This window comes from Amphiprion ocellaris, chromosome 11 (genome assembly GCF_022539595.1).
Source record: "Amphiprion ocellaris isolate individual 3 ecotype Okinawa chromosome 11, ASM2253959v1, whole genome shotgun sequence".
NCBI lineage: Eukaryota > Metazoa > Chordata > Actinopteri > Pomacentridae > Amphiprion > Amphiprion ocellaris.
The window spans coordinates 24,813,586-24,831,584 of NC_072776.1; the positions used below are offsets into that span (position 1 = coordinate 24,813,586).

At 41.4% G+C, this 17,999-nt stretch overlaps 1 protein-coding gene across 3 annotated transcripts; it reads left to right on the top strand.

Annotated features, from left to right (window-relative positions):
• Positions 1 to 1,572: 1,572 nt before the first annotated feature.
• LOC118471098 (uncharacterized) lies at positions 1,573 to 8,842 on the top strand. 3 transcript variants are annotated; one of them, XM_035958638.2, is made up of 2 exons: positions 1,573 to 3,798; positions 6,294 to 8,595. In XM_035958638.2, the coding sequence occupies exon 2, from the start codon at positions 7,394 to 7,396 to the stop codon at positions 8,363 to 8,365; it is 972 nt and encodes a 323-aa protein (XP_035814531.2). In that variant the 5' UTR covers positions 1,573 to 3,798; positions 6,294 to 7,393; the 3' UTR covers positions 8,366 to 8,595. The 3 variants fall into 2 exon arrangements, 2 of the variants coding, with proteins under 2 accessions (XP_035814531.2, XP_035809468.2); XR_004849195.2 differs by adding an exon at positions 8,703 to 8,842 and having other exon boundaries at positions 1,573 to 8,485.
• The last annotated feature ends 9,157 nt before the right edge of the window (positions 8,843 to 17,999 follow it).

The following is a 17,999-nucleotide window of genomic DNA, read 5'->3' on the forward strand; positions in this document are numbered from 1 at the left end:
TCCCTCAGTTTGCTAAATGCAGACATCAAGATATATGCCAAAGTGCTCGCTAGTCGCCTTCAATCCCATATCACGTCATTGGTGCACTCCAATCAGACCGGTTTCATTAAATCATGGCTTGCCTCAGATAATGTCAGGAGACTACTGCATGTAATCAATGCTGCTACAGATATTAAAGTTCCAGTAGCGGTTGTGTCACTGGATGCTATGAAAGCGTTCGACCGCCTCGAGTGGTCATTCTTATGGTCAGCCTTAGAGGTAATGGGATTTGGGCAAGGTTTTATAAAGTTAGTAAAGGTACTCTATTCAAACCCCTCAGCAATGGTGCTCACAGGTAATTTTTGTTCTTCATTATTTCCAGTGTGTAGATGTTCTCGACAAGGCTATCCTCTGAGTCCAAGTCTTTTTGCACTTTCACTTGAACCTCTGGCGCAGATGATTTGACAATCAAATGTCATCAAGCCCATCATGGTTAACGAAACTCAACATCATCTGGCATTATATGCAGATGATGTATTGGTCTTTGTTGAAGACCCAATACAGTCTGCTCCCTCACTACTGTTACTACTAGATGAGTTTGGTGCATTGTCAGGATTCAAGATCAACTGGTCAAAATCAGTCCTTTTAATGCAGCAGCTAGGTCAGCTGTTTTACCGGCCAATACCCCTGTCGTTGAGCATTTTAGGTACTTAGGTATCGAAATATTGCCCTCTTTGAACCACATTGTGAGACACAATTACACTGAGATGCTGAATAATGCTGCACTTGGTGAGTGACTTGGAGAGATGGGCAAGTCTGCCCAACTCTCTGCAGGCAAGGGTCTCACTTATAAAAATGAATGTATTACCCAGGATAAACTTTGTCAGTTCCATGATTCCTCTCAGCCCGCCTCCTGATTACTGGAACAAACTTCAGATAGCAGTTTCCAAATTTATTTGGAAAAGAAAGTGCCCTCGTCTCAAGGCCTCAACTTCTCAGCGTGGCAGGTTATATGAAGGCTCAGCCGTACTCAACTTCAAATTGTATTATTGGTCCTCCACTCTTAGGCCACTAATCACATGGTTTGATTCGCGAGCGTCAGTGTCGTGGCGTGCCATGGAGGAGCGGATGGTGCACCCCTGGTCCTTGTCAGATGTATTAGTTTCAAATTTATCTCTGAGGCAATGTCAACTTCGATTCGGTCCGATCATAACAGAGCTGTTCAGAGTTTGGCGCGTTGTTGAAAAACTCAGTGACAGTGCTTGTAGGTGGCATCTCCATTCCCCACTTTTTAATAACAAGGACTTATTGATTGGTGGTAGACCAATAACTTTTCCGCAGTGGAAAAAGAAAGGTATCCATTTTTTGGGCGATATTTTCGACCTACATGGTTTATGTTCTTTTCAAGACCTAAAAGATTATTTTGATTTACCAGGTACATCCTTCTTTTTTTACCTTCAACTTAGAGCTGCACTTAAAGCACATGGAGTTCCGTGGCAGCATCCTTTACCCACTCACCCAATTCATGAGCTGTTCTGGTGGGGGGTTCTGGTGGGGGCTGGGGTGGGCGGGTTTGGGGTTTGGGTGGCGGGTGGGTCCTCGTGCCCCGGGCCGCCTGGGTCGGTCTTGGCGTGCTGGGGGTGTCGGTAGCTGCTCCCTCTTGTTCTCTGGGTCCGCATGGTTCATGGTGGCCCCGGTGGCTCTCTGGGGGTGCCGCCCTGTAGCTCCTGCGTCCCGGGGCGAAGGGGTGCCCTGTTGGCTTGGCCCTGCCTTGCTGTGATAGCTGTTCTGGGCTTCGGGGTCCTTCACACTTGCATGTTTGATCAGGTCTCGCCAGCTCCTGTCGAGTCCCATTGACAGCGAATGATGGGACCCGCCAGAATGTGCTGAGACTCTTCAGAGTCTCTATACTAAACTCATTCTCTTTTTCACTACTATCCTCTTTCGGCCTATTCTATTCTATACTGTCAAGACATCCACAATTATGGTGTTCAATACCGTTTATTTATTTATTTATTGAATCTCTTTTTTTGTTGTTGTTGCTGGTTTTATTGATGGGCAGTTAGTAGTTGGGAATAACACACCACCTCACACTCTTTAATTGTAATAGCACCACCTGTTAGTTTCTATCCCTGTTCGTCCTGTTTCGTCCTGTCTAGTCTTTGTTTCCCCTGCACAACACTGAGGTGTAGTACTGCCCTCCCTGGCTCATAATAGGGAATTCTAATAAAGAATGTCTGCTTAGCTTTCAGGGAGGGCTGGTGACAGTCACACACATGCACTAAATATTAAAATATTTGGCTGCAAGACTAAAATATGCATCAATCTCATATAATGTTGACACCCCCTTTGTGGAGTTAAACAATGAGAATAAATGCAGACAAAAAAAGAAAAAAAGACTAGATTTGCATTAGCCCTGCCCACCGACTTTGACAGGCAAGGTGGACAGATAAAATAAATTCATGATCCACTGCAACACAAGGACTATGGAAATAATTAGTGAAATAATAATATATGTTTTTTACCTAAAATGAATTGGTATTTTGATGAATTAATGACACATTTAATAACACATTTATGTATTTAATTCCAATTTTAATTAATTAATTACATATTTTATTAATTATTTAATGATGTATTTATTCATTTATTTATTTAATTTTGGCACTTTTAGTCCTCCATAAGTTTCCACCCTCAGCAGGACAATGCACCCCGACACATCACAAAAACTGTTCAGGAGTGGCCCGGGGAACACGACAGAGCTAAGGTGTTCACCCGGGTTCCACTCTCCCCAGATCCAAATCTTATTGAGCATCTGTGTGATGTACCAGGATAAACCTGATCCAGGTAGGTCCCACTCTGCAACCCACAGGACCCATAGAATTCACTGCCACCATCCCGGTGCCACAAGACATCCCCAGAGACCCTGTGTCCATGCCCCACTGAGTCAGAGGAGTTTTAGCAAAATAACGGGGACCAACACAATATTAGGCACGTGGTCATAACGTTATACCTCATCGGTGAACATTTGCAAGGCTGCCAGTAGGGGTCGTTGTTGCATTATTCACATTTACACTCTCAAACACTGCACATCTTTGCACATAAAAGGTTTTATGAAGTACAGATTACATTTGCATCTCATTTGGCCCCTCAAATCAGAATTTGCAATGTAATGATCTTGCACTTAGGCAAGATCATTACATTGCAAATCAACAGAGAACATGTGAATAAATGTGAAGTCAACTGAAAGAAGGTTCATGACAAGAGTGACTTCTAGGCTTTATTCAGGCAGGTGATCAGAATATATGTGACAGAGAACTTCTACACTGGAGAATTCCATCATCTCCATGGTGCACCACAGTAACATACATGTGGCATTTTTTCATGCACCCAGGGAGCTTATATAAAGGCTGAAACATTCTGAAATGTCAGAAAACAACTTTTTCACCTGCTCTTGGACTCAGATCGACCTGTTCGAAGATCAGCTACGGAAGGAAAAAACTTGAAGACAAAACTTTGGGAAAGCAAAGACCTGAAGAGGAAACGTTTGGAGAACGAAGACCTGAGTAGGAAACTTTGGAGAACAAAGATCTGAAGAGGAAGCTTTGGAGAAGGAAGACCTGAAGAGGAAACTTTGGAGAACAAAGACCTGAAGAGGAAACCTTCGGCCAAGGAACACCTGAAGAAGAAGACATTTGTAAACCGACTCTTGTTGGATCCTTGAATCAAGGCTACTTGAAGACCTGGAAATGGACTTCAGACTCGTGGACATCGAGGGACCTGTGGGAGCTGTCCCGGAGGTGCACCGTGACGCTGCTGGTAAGATTATTGTTATTATTAGATGCTTAATAAAGTAGCTTTTTATGAATAGAATTAGGTTGTTTGTCCCTCTGAAATCTTTAATACGATGTCAGTGTAGAAATCAGTGTGAGAGATTGAGTGATTAACAGTTATTGAATGATTTTTTTTCCATGTAAAATGATTATTTAATGGTAAAAATGTATTCATTTTTTTCCGGAGAGGGTTAATCTAATTTATTAATCGTTGGTGTCATGATTCAGAAACTCTGTTATATTGGTTTAAGAGCATCACAGCTGCTAAAACTTCACATGAATATTTTGTAAAAGAAAAAAAAAAACATGTCAACTTGGCCAAAATACGATAAAATGCCAAAATGTGTTTTTGCGGTGACCATGGAGATGATGGAGTGTTCAGAACGCAGCAGGAGTCTCCACTGTGGGACTCTGAGTCGCTTTAAATCAACTCATTTTCACATGTAGCTCAACCTGAACTATGTGTCTGTTTAAATACCTTAAAAGTGAACTGTATAAACTATGTTTATTCATCACATGGTTTGCATTTGTTGACAAAAAAAACAAAGATTATCTTACGCATTTATAAGAGACTGCTGATGCGCCACAGTCTCCATTCAGTGACCGTGATTTATACTTATACCTGTGGAGAATAAGTTGTTCTAATGTGCTAGTTTTGTACTTTTTTGTGCTGTTTTATTTGTAATGGATCTCTGTTGCTGGTTGGTTTATTTGGCCAATCAGAATTCAAATACAAGTAGAAAGAGTCGTGCGTAAATGCGCGAAGAGGAGCCATAAGTGGATCTCAGGACTTGTAGTTTGCTGTTGTAGTTTCGAGGTTGGTTGAAAACTGTCAGCACGAGAGTTAAGAAATGACAAAGTGAATTACTTTGGTTTCTACTGCTGACGTGACTAATTATCTGATGTACACAGACTAATAAGGATGCAGTTATCATGCTGAGTGAGGACTCTTAAAAACATTCCAGCAGAACAGACGTTGCTGTTTTTGAGGAGAAAAATTCACTCACAGGAAAACATTCAGTTTATTTCGGATTTCATGAATGTGTGATAATGAACTGAACCAGCTGCAGTGATAATAATTAGTAACACAATGTGACTTCATTGTTGCCTGTTGCCATGTTTTGGTTGTAACAGTAGTGATTAGAGAGGCAAAGTACTGCCTTGTGTTGTGTTGTGTTATTCTGTGACATGTTCTGTGTTGTGTTGTATTGTATTGTATCATCGTGCTATAGTGTGGTTTGTTGTGCAGTGTTGTGTTGTGTTCTGTGTTTTGTTTTGCTCTATTGCACTGTACTATGTTGTGCTATCTGTCCTGTGTTATTCAGAATTGTGTTGTACTGCATAGTCGTATTGTACTATGTTGTTTTGTAGTGTGTTGTGCTGTCCTGCTTTGTGTTGTACTGTGTTGGGTTGCGTTGCATTGTGCTGTGTTGTATTATACTGCTTTCAGTTGTATATCATTGTCTTGGGGAGTTTGTTGTGTTGCCCCATGTTGTACTTTGTTGTTTTGTTGTATGTTGTGTAGTATTTTGTTGTTTTGTGTTGCACTGCATTGTGGTGAGTTGTGTTGTACTTTATTCTGCTGTGTTGTCTTGTACTGGGGTGTGTTGTGTTTACTTTGTTGTGTTGAAGTGTGTGTTTACCATCCCCATAACTGATTTAATGAGCGATTTCCAGTTCCGCTGTAGTGGTTGTGTGAATTTAGACTTGCATTGTTTAATCTCTGAGACAAACAAATGTAGCTGAGTTTGTGGTGCTGTACTATTATGTTGTGCTGTGCTGTGTTTTGTTGCGCTGTTTTGTGTTGTGTTTTTCTGTTGTAAAGGGCTATGTTGTTCTGTATAGTGCTGTGTTGTGTTGCATCCATGAAACTTGGACATCAGAGTTTCAGTGAATGAACTTGGCCTGTCAGATGTGTGATGACCAATGAGAGTCACTGCTCGTATGTCATCCTTGTATCATGTGACTGTGACCTCAGCAGACAGAGTTTTTAATCTGCTCTGGTTTTAAACGTCATCACTGGCTGCAGTAGTTTCTCTGTGACAGAGTTTGGAGCAAACGACTCACATTTTCCACTTAAGTTTGTCACCACAGAAACTGAACTGTCAAAGCAACTTCACAGATCTGGAGTCAACATGAAGATAAGAAAGCCTCAGTGTTCCTACTTTATCTCTTGTTAGTGCTGGAAATAGTTTCTGTACATCATACATGCATTTGTAATGAATAAATCACTGTGGGTACTGTGAACATACTCATCATTTGAATTGTCAAAACTTATCAATGACCAAAGTAGAGTAAATAATTGTTTTTCATAAAGTCTCACTTGAAAGAACAGACTGCAGAATCAATGAGAATGTGTTTGTGGCTTTGACAAGTTGCTGGATGGTCATAATGAAGCGTTTGTAACTTCAGCTGTGACTGTGATTTGGTCCTGATATCTAACCATGTTAGAAGTACTAACATGACTTTATTTCTTCTCAGGGTTTGTGGACTACGTCGTGGAGTGTCCCGCCGACGGCCTCCCGGAGCTCATCTGGATCATTGAAGATGACGACCGCGTCGTGTTCTTCAATGATTCGGATGAGACTTGGAAGAGGACCTGGCCGACTGGAGCACCAGCGAAGACTCCGGCTACAGCAGCCTGGACGAGGATGAAGAAGACCTGGAGGACGGTGAAGAAGAGGACATCCGACCTCGCTCCCCCCTGGTCCAGCGGCTCCCCCCTCCTGCTGGTGCTCCAGTCATTGCAAGGCCCTTGCTCTCCACATCATCTCCTTCCCAAAGAGGCCCCGGGAGGAGAGCGATGTGGAGGCACAGGTAGGTACGAAGAGGCAGCGGACCAGTGAAGAGGACAACCAGCAGCCAGGACCATCTACATCCGGTGCCACAAACCACAGCACGTCTGGTCCCTCCATGTCAGGTCTGAGCTTCTCTGCGACCAGCGGAAACTTGTTCAGGCCTTTTTGGAGTCCTGATGATAGTGACTCCGATTAGTCCTGAAACTGGTGGAAGTTCTGAGCAGAGAAGTTCCAGCTGACCGGCAGCTCCCACTTCTTACTGCAGGGATTGAAGACATCAAGATCCCTGCAACTAATAGTAAAAACCCTCCTTCACATGTCTTAGCGTCATCAGATAATGTGGGAGGAACAGTAGGTATGAGCACCTGACAAATACAGGTGTGTTTGTTCTTTTTTATCAGAGGTAAGTATCATTACAATTGCACATATTTTCATTTTCAAGTATTATCCATGTTACTAACACTATTTCTTTAAGGTCACTGCTTTCATCAAATTAAGGTAAATTATTACTTCAAATGAATCACTTAAGGATTTAATATCTGTTCTTGATCATTTATAATTGAAGCATTTTACTGACATTTGCACTTTGTTTTTTTTCATCATCCATCATCCAGGAGAACTCTGAACAGAAATTTGGTCCTCAAAGTGTTTGTTTGAAGGGTCTGAATACTTTCCAAAGTGATTCCATAATTGTGTTGTTCATGTTTGTCACTGTTTGATGACACAGTTCAGGATCCCCCACCCTATGAGGATCATACAACTTTGAGAAAACAGTTAAAAGACATGACTTTGGAAGACCCCCCAGCAACTAATACACGTAAAGCAAAGACAAAAGGTTTAGATCTGTCTACACACCATGCAGAAACCTATCCAATGATAATTGTCCCAAATCCATTAGCTGGACAGGGAGGAAATGGCCCTACAATGGAGGTTTATAGATCAATGTATATAGGAGATTTTGAAGCGCTTAGCGCAGCTCTCCCTGATCCAAGAAAAGATATTGAGGGCTGGATTACTGAGATGGAGGGCCTGCGTGCCTCCACCACATTGACTCCCACAGAGATTCTTAGAATCTGCCGCCGTGCTTTCGGTGGAGAATTTCATCGTGTGCAGGGAACACTGACTGACAGACAAGATGACGGGACTGTAATACCAGCAGAAACAGTGGACTTCAGAGCACAGTGGGCTGCCTTCCTCACACATTGTAGGCAGACCTTTACCCCTAGTCAGGATTGGGGAACTATCACTGACTGTAAAATGAAGTCAGATGAATCGTGTGAAGATTGGTTACATAGATTCAACCAGTCTTTAACGCACAACAGCAGGCGAGCTAGAGATAATCCTGCTAGACTACAGCTGTACAAAAATGCCATAATGAACACAGTACACCCCAAGGTAAAACAGATCATTGAGACCACATGCATTGACCTTCCCACATGTGACGAGGAAAGTTTCTGTAACCACTTGCGTCATGCAATCCGTGTTCATGGTCAACAGCAGAAGGCAAAGGAAGAAAAGATTAAACAACAGCCTGTTCAAGTTTTCTTAGGCTCAGAGGAAATCTTTTACTGTGGTCCAGAGCGGAGAGGACCCTACCACAGGAACAGAGGTAGAGGAAGAGGTAGGGGTGGATCATATAGATGGAGTCAGGCAGGTGACAACTACAGGCAACAGAATGTGAGACAGGAAGAGGTGTGTTATGTGTGTAGGCAGCCAGGACATTTTGCTAGAGACTGCCCACAAACAAGAGGGTGACAGAGATATGGAGAAGACCATGAGCCACGAACCCATCGTGGGCACGGTGGTTGTAATTACAGCCCAAACCGTCAAACACCCGCATGACCAGCCGACGGTGACATATCTCCAACTGATCAGGTGATCCTTAAAGAACAAACTGAACTGTTAGGACAAGCATTAATCCATAAACAACAGACACAAGATGCAGAACCACCTCTAGAGGTGTTCAATGCATACTGCAGCCAAACCAGTTCTCCCTTAATCACTCTGACAGTAACAGACAGTGATGTTGAATTTCTTTGTGATTCTGGAGCCACTCGCTCATGTTTAAACAGTCTCCTTGTTGTGCCTCTAGGAAAAGAGGACCAGCCAAGACCACAACTAAAACCTGGGGACTGGATTTTTGTTAAGAATATCCAGAGACGTGTGTGGAGGGAGAAACGCTGGCTTGGACCATACCAGGTAATCATATCTACTCCCACGGCAGTAAAGATTGCAGAGAGACCTTCTTGGATCCACGTCACACACTGTAAGATTCAACAATTCCCAGACACCAATCGGGTAATTACTGAAAACTAAAGTAGCATTTGTTTGATTAGAAAGACAAAAAAAAAAGAAAAGAAAAAGAGCGTGCCTGGTTGAGAAAGCCTGCGGGTGTTGACAAGACAACACCACTTTATTGTTTTCCCATGCGGTAACCCCGGGGAGACCCCTGGTGAGCCCGGGAATGCCGCTGAAGACTAGTTGAGGTCAGTAAGTTAGAGTTTGATTCTTGTAGGAAGACAGAGAAACCAGGTAAGCTCAATTAATAGTGAGTAGCTCCTCTCAACGTCTGTAAAAGGACCAACAGGTGTCATTCGAAATTAGTGCCACTTGTATTTGATTTCATCAAAATGAAGCTGTTTGCTCTTTTGGTTTTAGCCACAGTTACATTTCTCTTGCTGACACTAGAACTCACTATAGATAGGCACAAAAGAGATGTAAGTTTTGCTTTTTCTCTGCAGACTCAGAAAACCTTTGACCAATACAATAACTCATGCCAAATTAATCTGTGGTACAGGTATGCCTCGTACATTGCCAGGAGCAAGAATTTGACCAATTGTGGCGTTTGCACTAGAATGCCACTGGCAGCAAGAAGTCCACGTCATTCCGGGTCCTCTTATGAATGACAGTGTGTTGTTTCCCCATGTTCTACCTTCTGCTGTCTCGCTACTGCCCCTAAACCAGACTGTTGGAAACAAACTGCCTGCCCCTGTTGAACCACTAATATTTCAGGGGACAAACCTGTCTATGGCCCTTTGCACGTCCCGCCTCAGAGTCTTGGACTGCAGTGCGTGAGGAGATGCGGGCATTGAGATTGATGGAGTTGCAGGACCGCCTAGTGTTAGACCAGCTGACAGCGTCAGCAGGCGGTGTCTGCGCTATTGTGGGTGCGGCATGTTGTTCTTTTATTTTAGGTAATGACGCAGACGGAGGTATGATACACCAGGCAATTGCAAATCTGACTGCTCTGTGTGGAATCCTAAGGCCAGTAACTTCCTAAATCAATCAAATTAATTAATTAACTATCAGAGAATTACTGGACCAGCTCTCCATCTAACGGGTCCGGTTCCCGCAGCCCATATGGTACAACCCAGATGGGATCTGAGGAACGTTCAAGCTGGTAAGTGAGAAAATTTGCCTAGCTTCTAACTGCCTCCACCCAGACGCCTATCCTGCTTCCTCTGATAACTAACTCAACTGAGTAGCCACTTTCGAATGGTCAAATTAATTACCAGTCACATCTGTTAACGGCAGCTTTTCTCTTAACGGATTTTGCACTTGGTAAATTGCTAGGTTTAAATTTAGAGGTTAAGGAACGGATAACCCCAAGGATAAGTTTAAAAAAGGCCACCCTCAGCCCCAACGACTAGGTAACCTGACAGAACCTGTTTAGATGTAATGCACACATTAACCTGACTTTTTACAAACTGAGAAGATATATATGGTTAATTCATCATCATGATAAAAATAAACTGAATTTCCAATCTATTAACTTTAATTGCAGGACGAATACTTTATTATAATATTCAGCAGGGAAATAGCAATAGCCCATAAAGCACCAAACAATCAATTAAACACGAATTTTTATAACAAGCCGCTAATATGACTCCTAACTGGAACTATGCTTTTATCTAAGAAGAGCAATAATCACCCAGACTATGTAATTTGGAGGGGGAGAGCAGACGGTGTGCGCACACCGGCTGCTCACCTGAAGACCGACGAGCCGCTGGGCTCTGCTCCAGGGAGGAGGTGGAGAGAGAGTTCAGTCCCGATTTAGATTTGCTTGTATCCATTTTTGTTCTTTGGGCTAGCAAAAACTTTGTTATAATCCATTCTGGTGTTGTTCCTCACGGGAATAGTAGAGTTCAGTAATGTTCCCCCAGTCAGCGTTATTTTTAGATTACAGTCTTTTGTAATCCTCAAACAGTGCAGAAAGAGCACTCCTTCAGTCCATAATTCCAGTAGAACAGTTATTCCTTTGCAAATCATGTTGAATCCCCCGTCCGAGTTACGTGGTAAAATCCCCTTTGCTCAGAGCATTTCTACCCTGGCTTGCAACGAGTGACCACCTCGCAACGACTCCCAACTCGTGTCTCGATCCAGTGCAATTTATACAACAACTGAACCTTTTGCATATGCAAGAACTGCAATGACTGCACACTTAATTAACATACGTGATGACAGCATCCATCGCCCTCCTCATTCGTGCACTGCTCCCATCCACCGACCTCGTGGCCTCTGCGTGCTCTGGAGGAACCAAAACCATCCACTCTGGACTGTCTCGCCAGCTCCCCCCAACTCATCCTAAGACCCCTCCATGTTTGAGGAACTAAAACCATCTGTTTGGACTGTTTGGACCCTTCCACTCAGTCTCACTTCTCTATTAATGTATTTGTTCCATCCGCAGCTCAGAGCAGGCCTCCGGTCAGGAAACAGATGTCAGACTCACAAAAATCCCTGACGTTTATTTCGAGTTTAATAACCTTTACCGTGAACACTTGACCCCAGTTCACCTTAGCTCTTGACTTCTCACTTCATTACTAAGTTAAAAACCTTAGTGTAACAGCAATCAAAACTCTTTCTAAAACATCTCAGTTTCATAGTAATCAAAACTCTTAAAAGCATTTCCATTTAATAAAGCATTAGTTCCTCATATTTGTCATATCTATCAAAAACATCAGTTTCCCTGGTAACCAAAAACATCACTTTTCACAGTGAGTTGTTGTTCTGACTTAGTTACTTCTTAAACAAAGATTATAAAAATAGGTCTTTGTGTTAGCTTTAACACATTTATTAGGTTATAGCATGAATCAGTTATAAATCACAGGTTATAATATCACAATGTTACCTTATTTAGCTGTTATTCTGCCAGAGTCTCACCCTTGTGGCTGATTCTGGGATCTCATACCTCCATGTTTCTCAACATCTGTGTGATGCGATTGAAGGAGGTCATGTGGTAAAAGCTGACTTCCTGGCTTGGTTGACTTCTGGCCCCTGGCACCTAGTGCTCCTTAAAATACTGACACCTGTTTTCATAGTATTATTGCTCTTCTGTTTATTCACCTCCTGCATTCTGCCCTGACTGAGAGATATGGTTGCTCGTTTGGTCTCAACCCAGGTTTCCACACAGCTGTTTTTGATGTCTCCCGCTGCTAAATATGAACCTGTCCCCACTGCTGCTCCCATGCCTGATCATCATGGAAATTCTGATATTTAATTCTGCATACACTATTCTGCAATGTACATATGTTTGTCTTGTTGTTACTAATGTCGCCTCTCTCTCTCTCACTCCAGATTCCAATTTGACTATGCATTTTAAGTTCAATATGCCATTAATACTGAAAATCATGAGAAGAGGTATTATACTGATGTGAGGAAGTGACTTATTATGCTAATAGATAAAATTCATGTTAAACAGGAGGGAATGTTAGGAAATATGCAGACACGTTTATATATATTAATACATTTATGCTTTATTATCATGAAATTTTATTTTTGTGTGAATCTGTTGAACTGTGTGATAATTGTTGTTGTGACCCTTATACTGACAAAAGAGTGAAGTGTTTGAGATGTATCCGGCTAAGCTAGCATTCCAGTGATAAAGAGGACCTTGGAGTGAAAGCGGAGATGACCGAGACTGCGCTTCCCCGGCGATCAAAAGGAGAGAAATGAGGAGTGTAACGGGGGGAGCCACTGGGGAGGGAGATTTCTTGTATATGTATTCATGAAGACACTGAGACTGCCTCAGTGCAGGTGTAAGCCATTGCAAGTAAACAATTAGAAAGACTTTAAAGCCTCACTGAGTTTTGATTTTGTGTTGGGAAATTTTGTGGTACGAACTAACAGCGAAAATACAGTCTTTGTCTTACAGAAATAATTTCCTGACAGACATCCTCCTCTGGCCCATGTCTTTAAGGAATTCTCGTGCTGTCGGAATTCTCAAAGGATCTTTAGGGTTGAAGTCTACATTGGTATCGATACCAGCAGTGAAACACCAAAAGCTCCTCCGAATACAAAACCTGTGGAAAGCAAAAACATCTGAATGAATTCCGTATAAAGTTCAGCGTCCAAGCAGTATATGCCGTGCTACCTAGTCCAGCTAACCTGCATGTCTGGGGAAAGAGTGACCTTCCAATGTGTTCTCTCTGTTCAGGAAGGGGCATGCTGGAGCACATCCTGAGCAGCTGCCCAGTAGCCCTTGGTGAAGGCCGCTACCACTGGCATCACGACCAGGTGTTAAAGACAGCGGCCGAGACTATCTCCACTGCAGTGGCAAACAACAAACACATCCTCAGTCCACGGATAATACCTTTTGTGAAAGTTAGAGAGAAGCTAAGATTACAGCCAACACCTACAGCTGGCCTTCTCTCATCGGCCCCAGACTGGGAACTGCGAGCTGACTTGTGCAAGCAGCTCAAGTTCCCAGAACATATAACACCGACCTCCTTGAGACTATAGACGTGGTGCTGACATCTGCCTCCTCTAAACAAGTCCTCTTACTGGAACTAACAGTTCCCTGGGAGGACCACATGGAAGAGGCCAATGAGCATAAACGGCTCAAATACCACAAGCTCACCAAGGAGTGGGCCAATGCTGCTGGGACACAAGTCGGGGTCTGATCAGCCCCGGCTGGGTCATCTGAAGGAGGGTGTCTGATGTTGAGAGACCTGAAACACCCAATGATTTCAGGAAACATCACTGATGATGTGTCCTAGCACATGCATGGATGTATGTACACGCCTCCACACAATAAATCACAGTATGAACAGACTTCATGAATAACAGATACATAGACAAATGCATGTGTTCTAAATATTTCTGTGGTGTTTGGTATTGGGATCCTGGGGTCAAAATGAAATCAGGCCTGAAGCAGCTCCTGTGTCAAACTGCAACAGAGAACACGTGAATAAAGTTGTTAAGTCAACTGGAAGAAGGTTCATGACAAGAGTGACTTCTAAGCCTTTATTCAGGCAGGTAATCAGAATATATGTGACAGAGAACTTCAACATTGGAGAATTCCATCGTCTCCATGGTGCACCACAATAACATACATGTGGCATTTTTTGATGCATCCAATTAGTTTATATAAAGGCTGAAACATTCTGAAATGTCAGAAAACAACTTTTTCACCTGCTCTTGGACTCGGATCGACCTTTTCGAAGATCAGCTACGGAAGGCAAAAAGTTGAAGACTAAACTTTTGGACAGCAAAGACCTGAAGAGGAAACTTTGGAGAACGAAGACCTGAAGAGGAACGTTTCTACCAAAGAAGATCTGAAGAAGAAGACATTTGTAAACCGACTCTTGCTGGATCCTTGAATCAAGGCTACTTGAAGACCTGGAAATGGACTTCAGACTCGTGGACATCGAGGGACCTGTGGGAGCTGTCCCGGAGGTGCACCGTGACGCTGCTGGTAAGGTTATTGTTATTATTATTAGATTATTATTAAAGTAGCTTTTTATTGATGGAATTATGTGATTTGTCCCTCTGAAATCTTTAATACGATGTCAATGTAGAAATCAGTGTGAGAGATTGAGTGATTAACAGTTATTGGATGATTTTTTTTCCATGTAGCTATCTGATGGATGTATTATTTTTTTCGGGGAGGGTTAATCTAATTTATTAATCATTGGCATCATGATTAAAAAACACTGTTATTTTTGGCTTAAGAGCATCACAGTTGCTAAAAATTCACATGAATATTTTGTAAAAGAAAAAAACATGCCGACTTGGCTAAAATACGATAAAATGCCAAAATGTGTTTTTGCGGTGACCATGGAGACGATGGAGTGTTCAGAACACAGCAGGAGTCTCCACTGTGGGACTCTGAGTCGCTTTAAATCGACGCATTTTCACATGTAGCTCAACCTGAACTATGTGTCTGTTCAGATACCTTAAAAGTGAACTGTATAAACTATGTTTATTCATCACGCGGTTTGTATTTGTTGAAGAAAAAAATTAAAGATTATTTTACGCATTTATAAGAGACTGCTGATACGCCACCGTCTGGATTAATTCACCGTGATTTAAATTTATACATGTGGAGAATAAATTGTTCTAATCTGCTAGTTTTGTAGTTTTTTGTGCTATTTTACTTGTAATGGGTCTTTGTTCCTGGTTGGTTTATTTGGCCAATCAGAATTCAAATACAAGTAGAAAGAGTCGTGCGTAAATGCGCGAAGAGGAGCCATAAGTGGATCTCAGGACTTCGAGTAGTGTCGAGGTTGGTTGAAAACTGTCAGCATGAGAGTTAAGAAATGACAAAGTGAATTACTTTGGTTTCTACTGCTGATGTGACTAATTATCTGATGTACACAGACTAATATAGATGCAGTTAACATGCCACTTATCTGAGTAAGGACTCTTAAAAACATTCTGGGAGAACAGACGTTGCTGTTTTTGAGGAGAAAAATTCACTCACAGGAAACATTCAGTTTATTTCGGATTTCATGAATGTGTGTTAATGAACTGAACCAGCTGCAGTGATAATAATTAGTAATACAATGTGACTTCATTGTTGCCTGTTGCCATGTTCAAGTTGTTTTGAAGGAATTGCGGGGGCAACATATTTTACCAAAACGTGCATTTCAGCTCAGGAACAGCATTTTAAGAGCATAAAAATCATGAAGGTTGCAGTGACCTGTACTTCATGTTTTCAAACAATTTTCTTCTTAAGAATGACTGGAAATGTGATAAATATGAAGGCAAATCATGGTTAAATTGGTTTCTTTTAAAGGAATTGAGGGGACAACATATTTGGCCAAAATGCACTTCAGCTCAGGAACAGCATTTTAAGGGCATAAAAATCATGGAGTTTGCACTAAAGTGAACTTCATGTTGTTAAACAAATTTCTTCTTCATAAGGAATTGAAATGTGATAAATATGAAGGCAAATGATGTTTACGTTGGTTTATTTTAATGGAATTGAGCGGACAACATATTTTACCAAAATGTGCTTTTCAGCTCACGAACAGCATTTTAAGGGCATAAAAATCATGAAGACTGCAGTGACGTATAATTCATGTTTTCAAAAAAAATTCTTCTTCAGAATGCCTTGAAATTTGATTAATATGATGGCAAATGATGTTTAAGTTTATTTGTTTTGACGGAATTGCGGGGACAACATATTTTACCAAAATGTGCATTTCAGCTCAGGAACAGCATTTTAAGGGCATAAAAATCATTGGAGGTTGCACTAAAGTGAACATAATGTTTTCAAACAAATTTCTTCCTCAGAATGACTGGAAATGTGATAAATATGAAGGTAAATGATGTTTAAGTTGATTTGTTTTGAAGGAATTGTGGGGACAGCATATTTTACCAAAATGCATTTCAGCTCACGAACAGCATTTTAAGGGGCTAAAAATCATGAAGGCTGCAGTGACGTGTCATTCATGTTTTCAAACACATTTCTTGTTCAGAATGACTTGAAATGTGATAAATATGAAGGCAAATGATGTTGAAGTTGATTTGTTTTTAAGAAATGGCGGGGACAACATATTTGACCAAAATGTGCATTTTAGCTCACGAACAGCATTTTAAGGGCATGAAAACCTGACGGCTGTAGTCACCTGTACTTCATGTTTTTAAATTTCTTCTTCACAATGACTTGAAATGTGAAAAATATGAAGGTAAATGATGGTAAAATTGGTTTATTTTAAAGGAATTGCAGGGACAACATATTTTACCAAACTGTGCATTTCAGCTCAGGAACAGCATTTTAAGGGCATAAAAATCATGGAGGTTGCCCGAACGTGAACTTCATGTTTTCAAACAAATTTCTTCTTCAGAATGACTGGCAATGTGATAAATATGAAGGCAAATGATGTTTACGTTTGTCGATTTTAAAGGAATTGCGGGGACAACATATTTTACCAAAATGTGCATTTCAGCTCACGAACAGCATTTTAAGGGCATAAAAATCATGAAGGCTGCAGTGACGTGGAATTCATGTTTTCAAACAAATTTCTTCTTCAGAATGACTTGAAATGTGATAAATATGAAAGCAAATGAGGTTTAAGTTGATTTGTTTTGAAGAAATTGCGGGGACAACATATTTTACCATAATGTCCATGTCTGCTCCGGAACAGCATTGTAAGCACATAAAAATCATGAAGGTTGCAGTGACGTGTACTTCATGTTTTCAAACAAATTTCTTCTTCAGAAGGAATTGAAATGTGATAAATATGAAGGCAAATGATGTTTACGTTGGTTTATTTTAATGAAATTGAGCGGACAACATATTTTACCAAAATGTTCATTTCAGCTCACGAACAGCATTTTAAGGCATAAAAATCATGAACGCTGCAGTGACGTGTACTTCATGTTTTCAAACAAATTTCTTCTTCAGAATGCCTTGAAATGTGATAAATATGATGGCAAATGATGTTTAAATTGATTTGTTTTCAAGGAATTGGGGGTACAACATATTTGACCAAAATGTGCATTTCAGCTCAGGAACAGCATTTAAAGCACATATAAATCATGAAAGTTGCAGTGACGTGAACTGCAGGTTTTCAAACAAAATTTTTCTTCAGAATGACTTAAAAAGTGATAATGATGAAGGTAAATGATGTTTAAATTGATATGGGTTGAAGGAATTGCGGGGACAACATATTTTACCAAAGTGTGCATTTCAGCTCAAGAACAGCATCTTAAGCGCATAAAAATCATGATGCTGCAGTGACGTGTACTTCATGTTTTCAAAGAAATGTCTTCTTCAGAATGACTTGAAATGTGATAAATATGAAAGCAAATGGTATTTAAATTGGTTTACTGTAAAGGAATTGCGGGGGACAACATTGTTTTTGGTCTACAGGACAAGATGGCGCCTGTGTCCGGCCGCACGTCTGTTGCCTCCCTGTCACTGGTGTTTTTTGTTTTATACTGCTTTGTGTCAACCATCTGGACTAACAGCGGTGTCAGCCATGATCCAGTATGATCATAACACTTTATTTAGCATTAAATTGCGCATGGAGAACAGTTGTGTTACCTGGGAGAGATACTCTGACTTTTTTCCTTCCAAAACTGGAGTGCTCTACGTCATCGCCGGAGTACCTGTTGGTGTCCAGGCGCCGCGGCAGGAGAAAGCGGCGGGGATCCAGAGCTG

What these genes read in the sequence shown, in the direction of transcription:
- LOC118471098 (XM_035958638.2), top strand. Translation starts at nt 7,394, where the DNA reads ATGACTTTGGAAGACCCCCCAGCAACTAATACACGTAAAGCAAAGACA.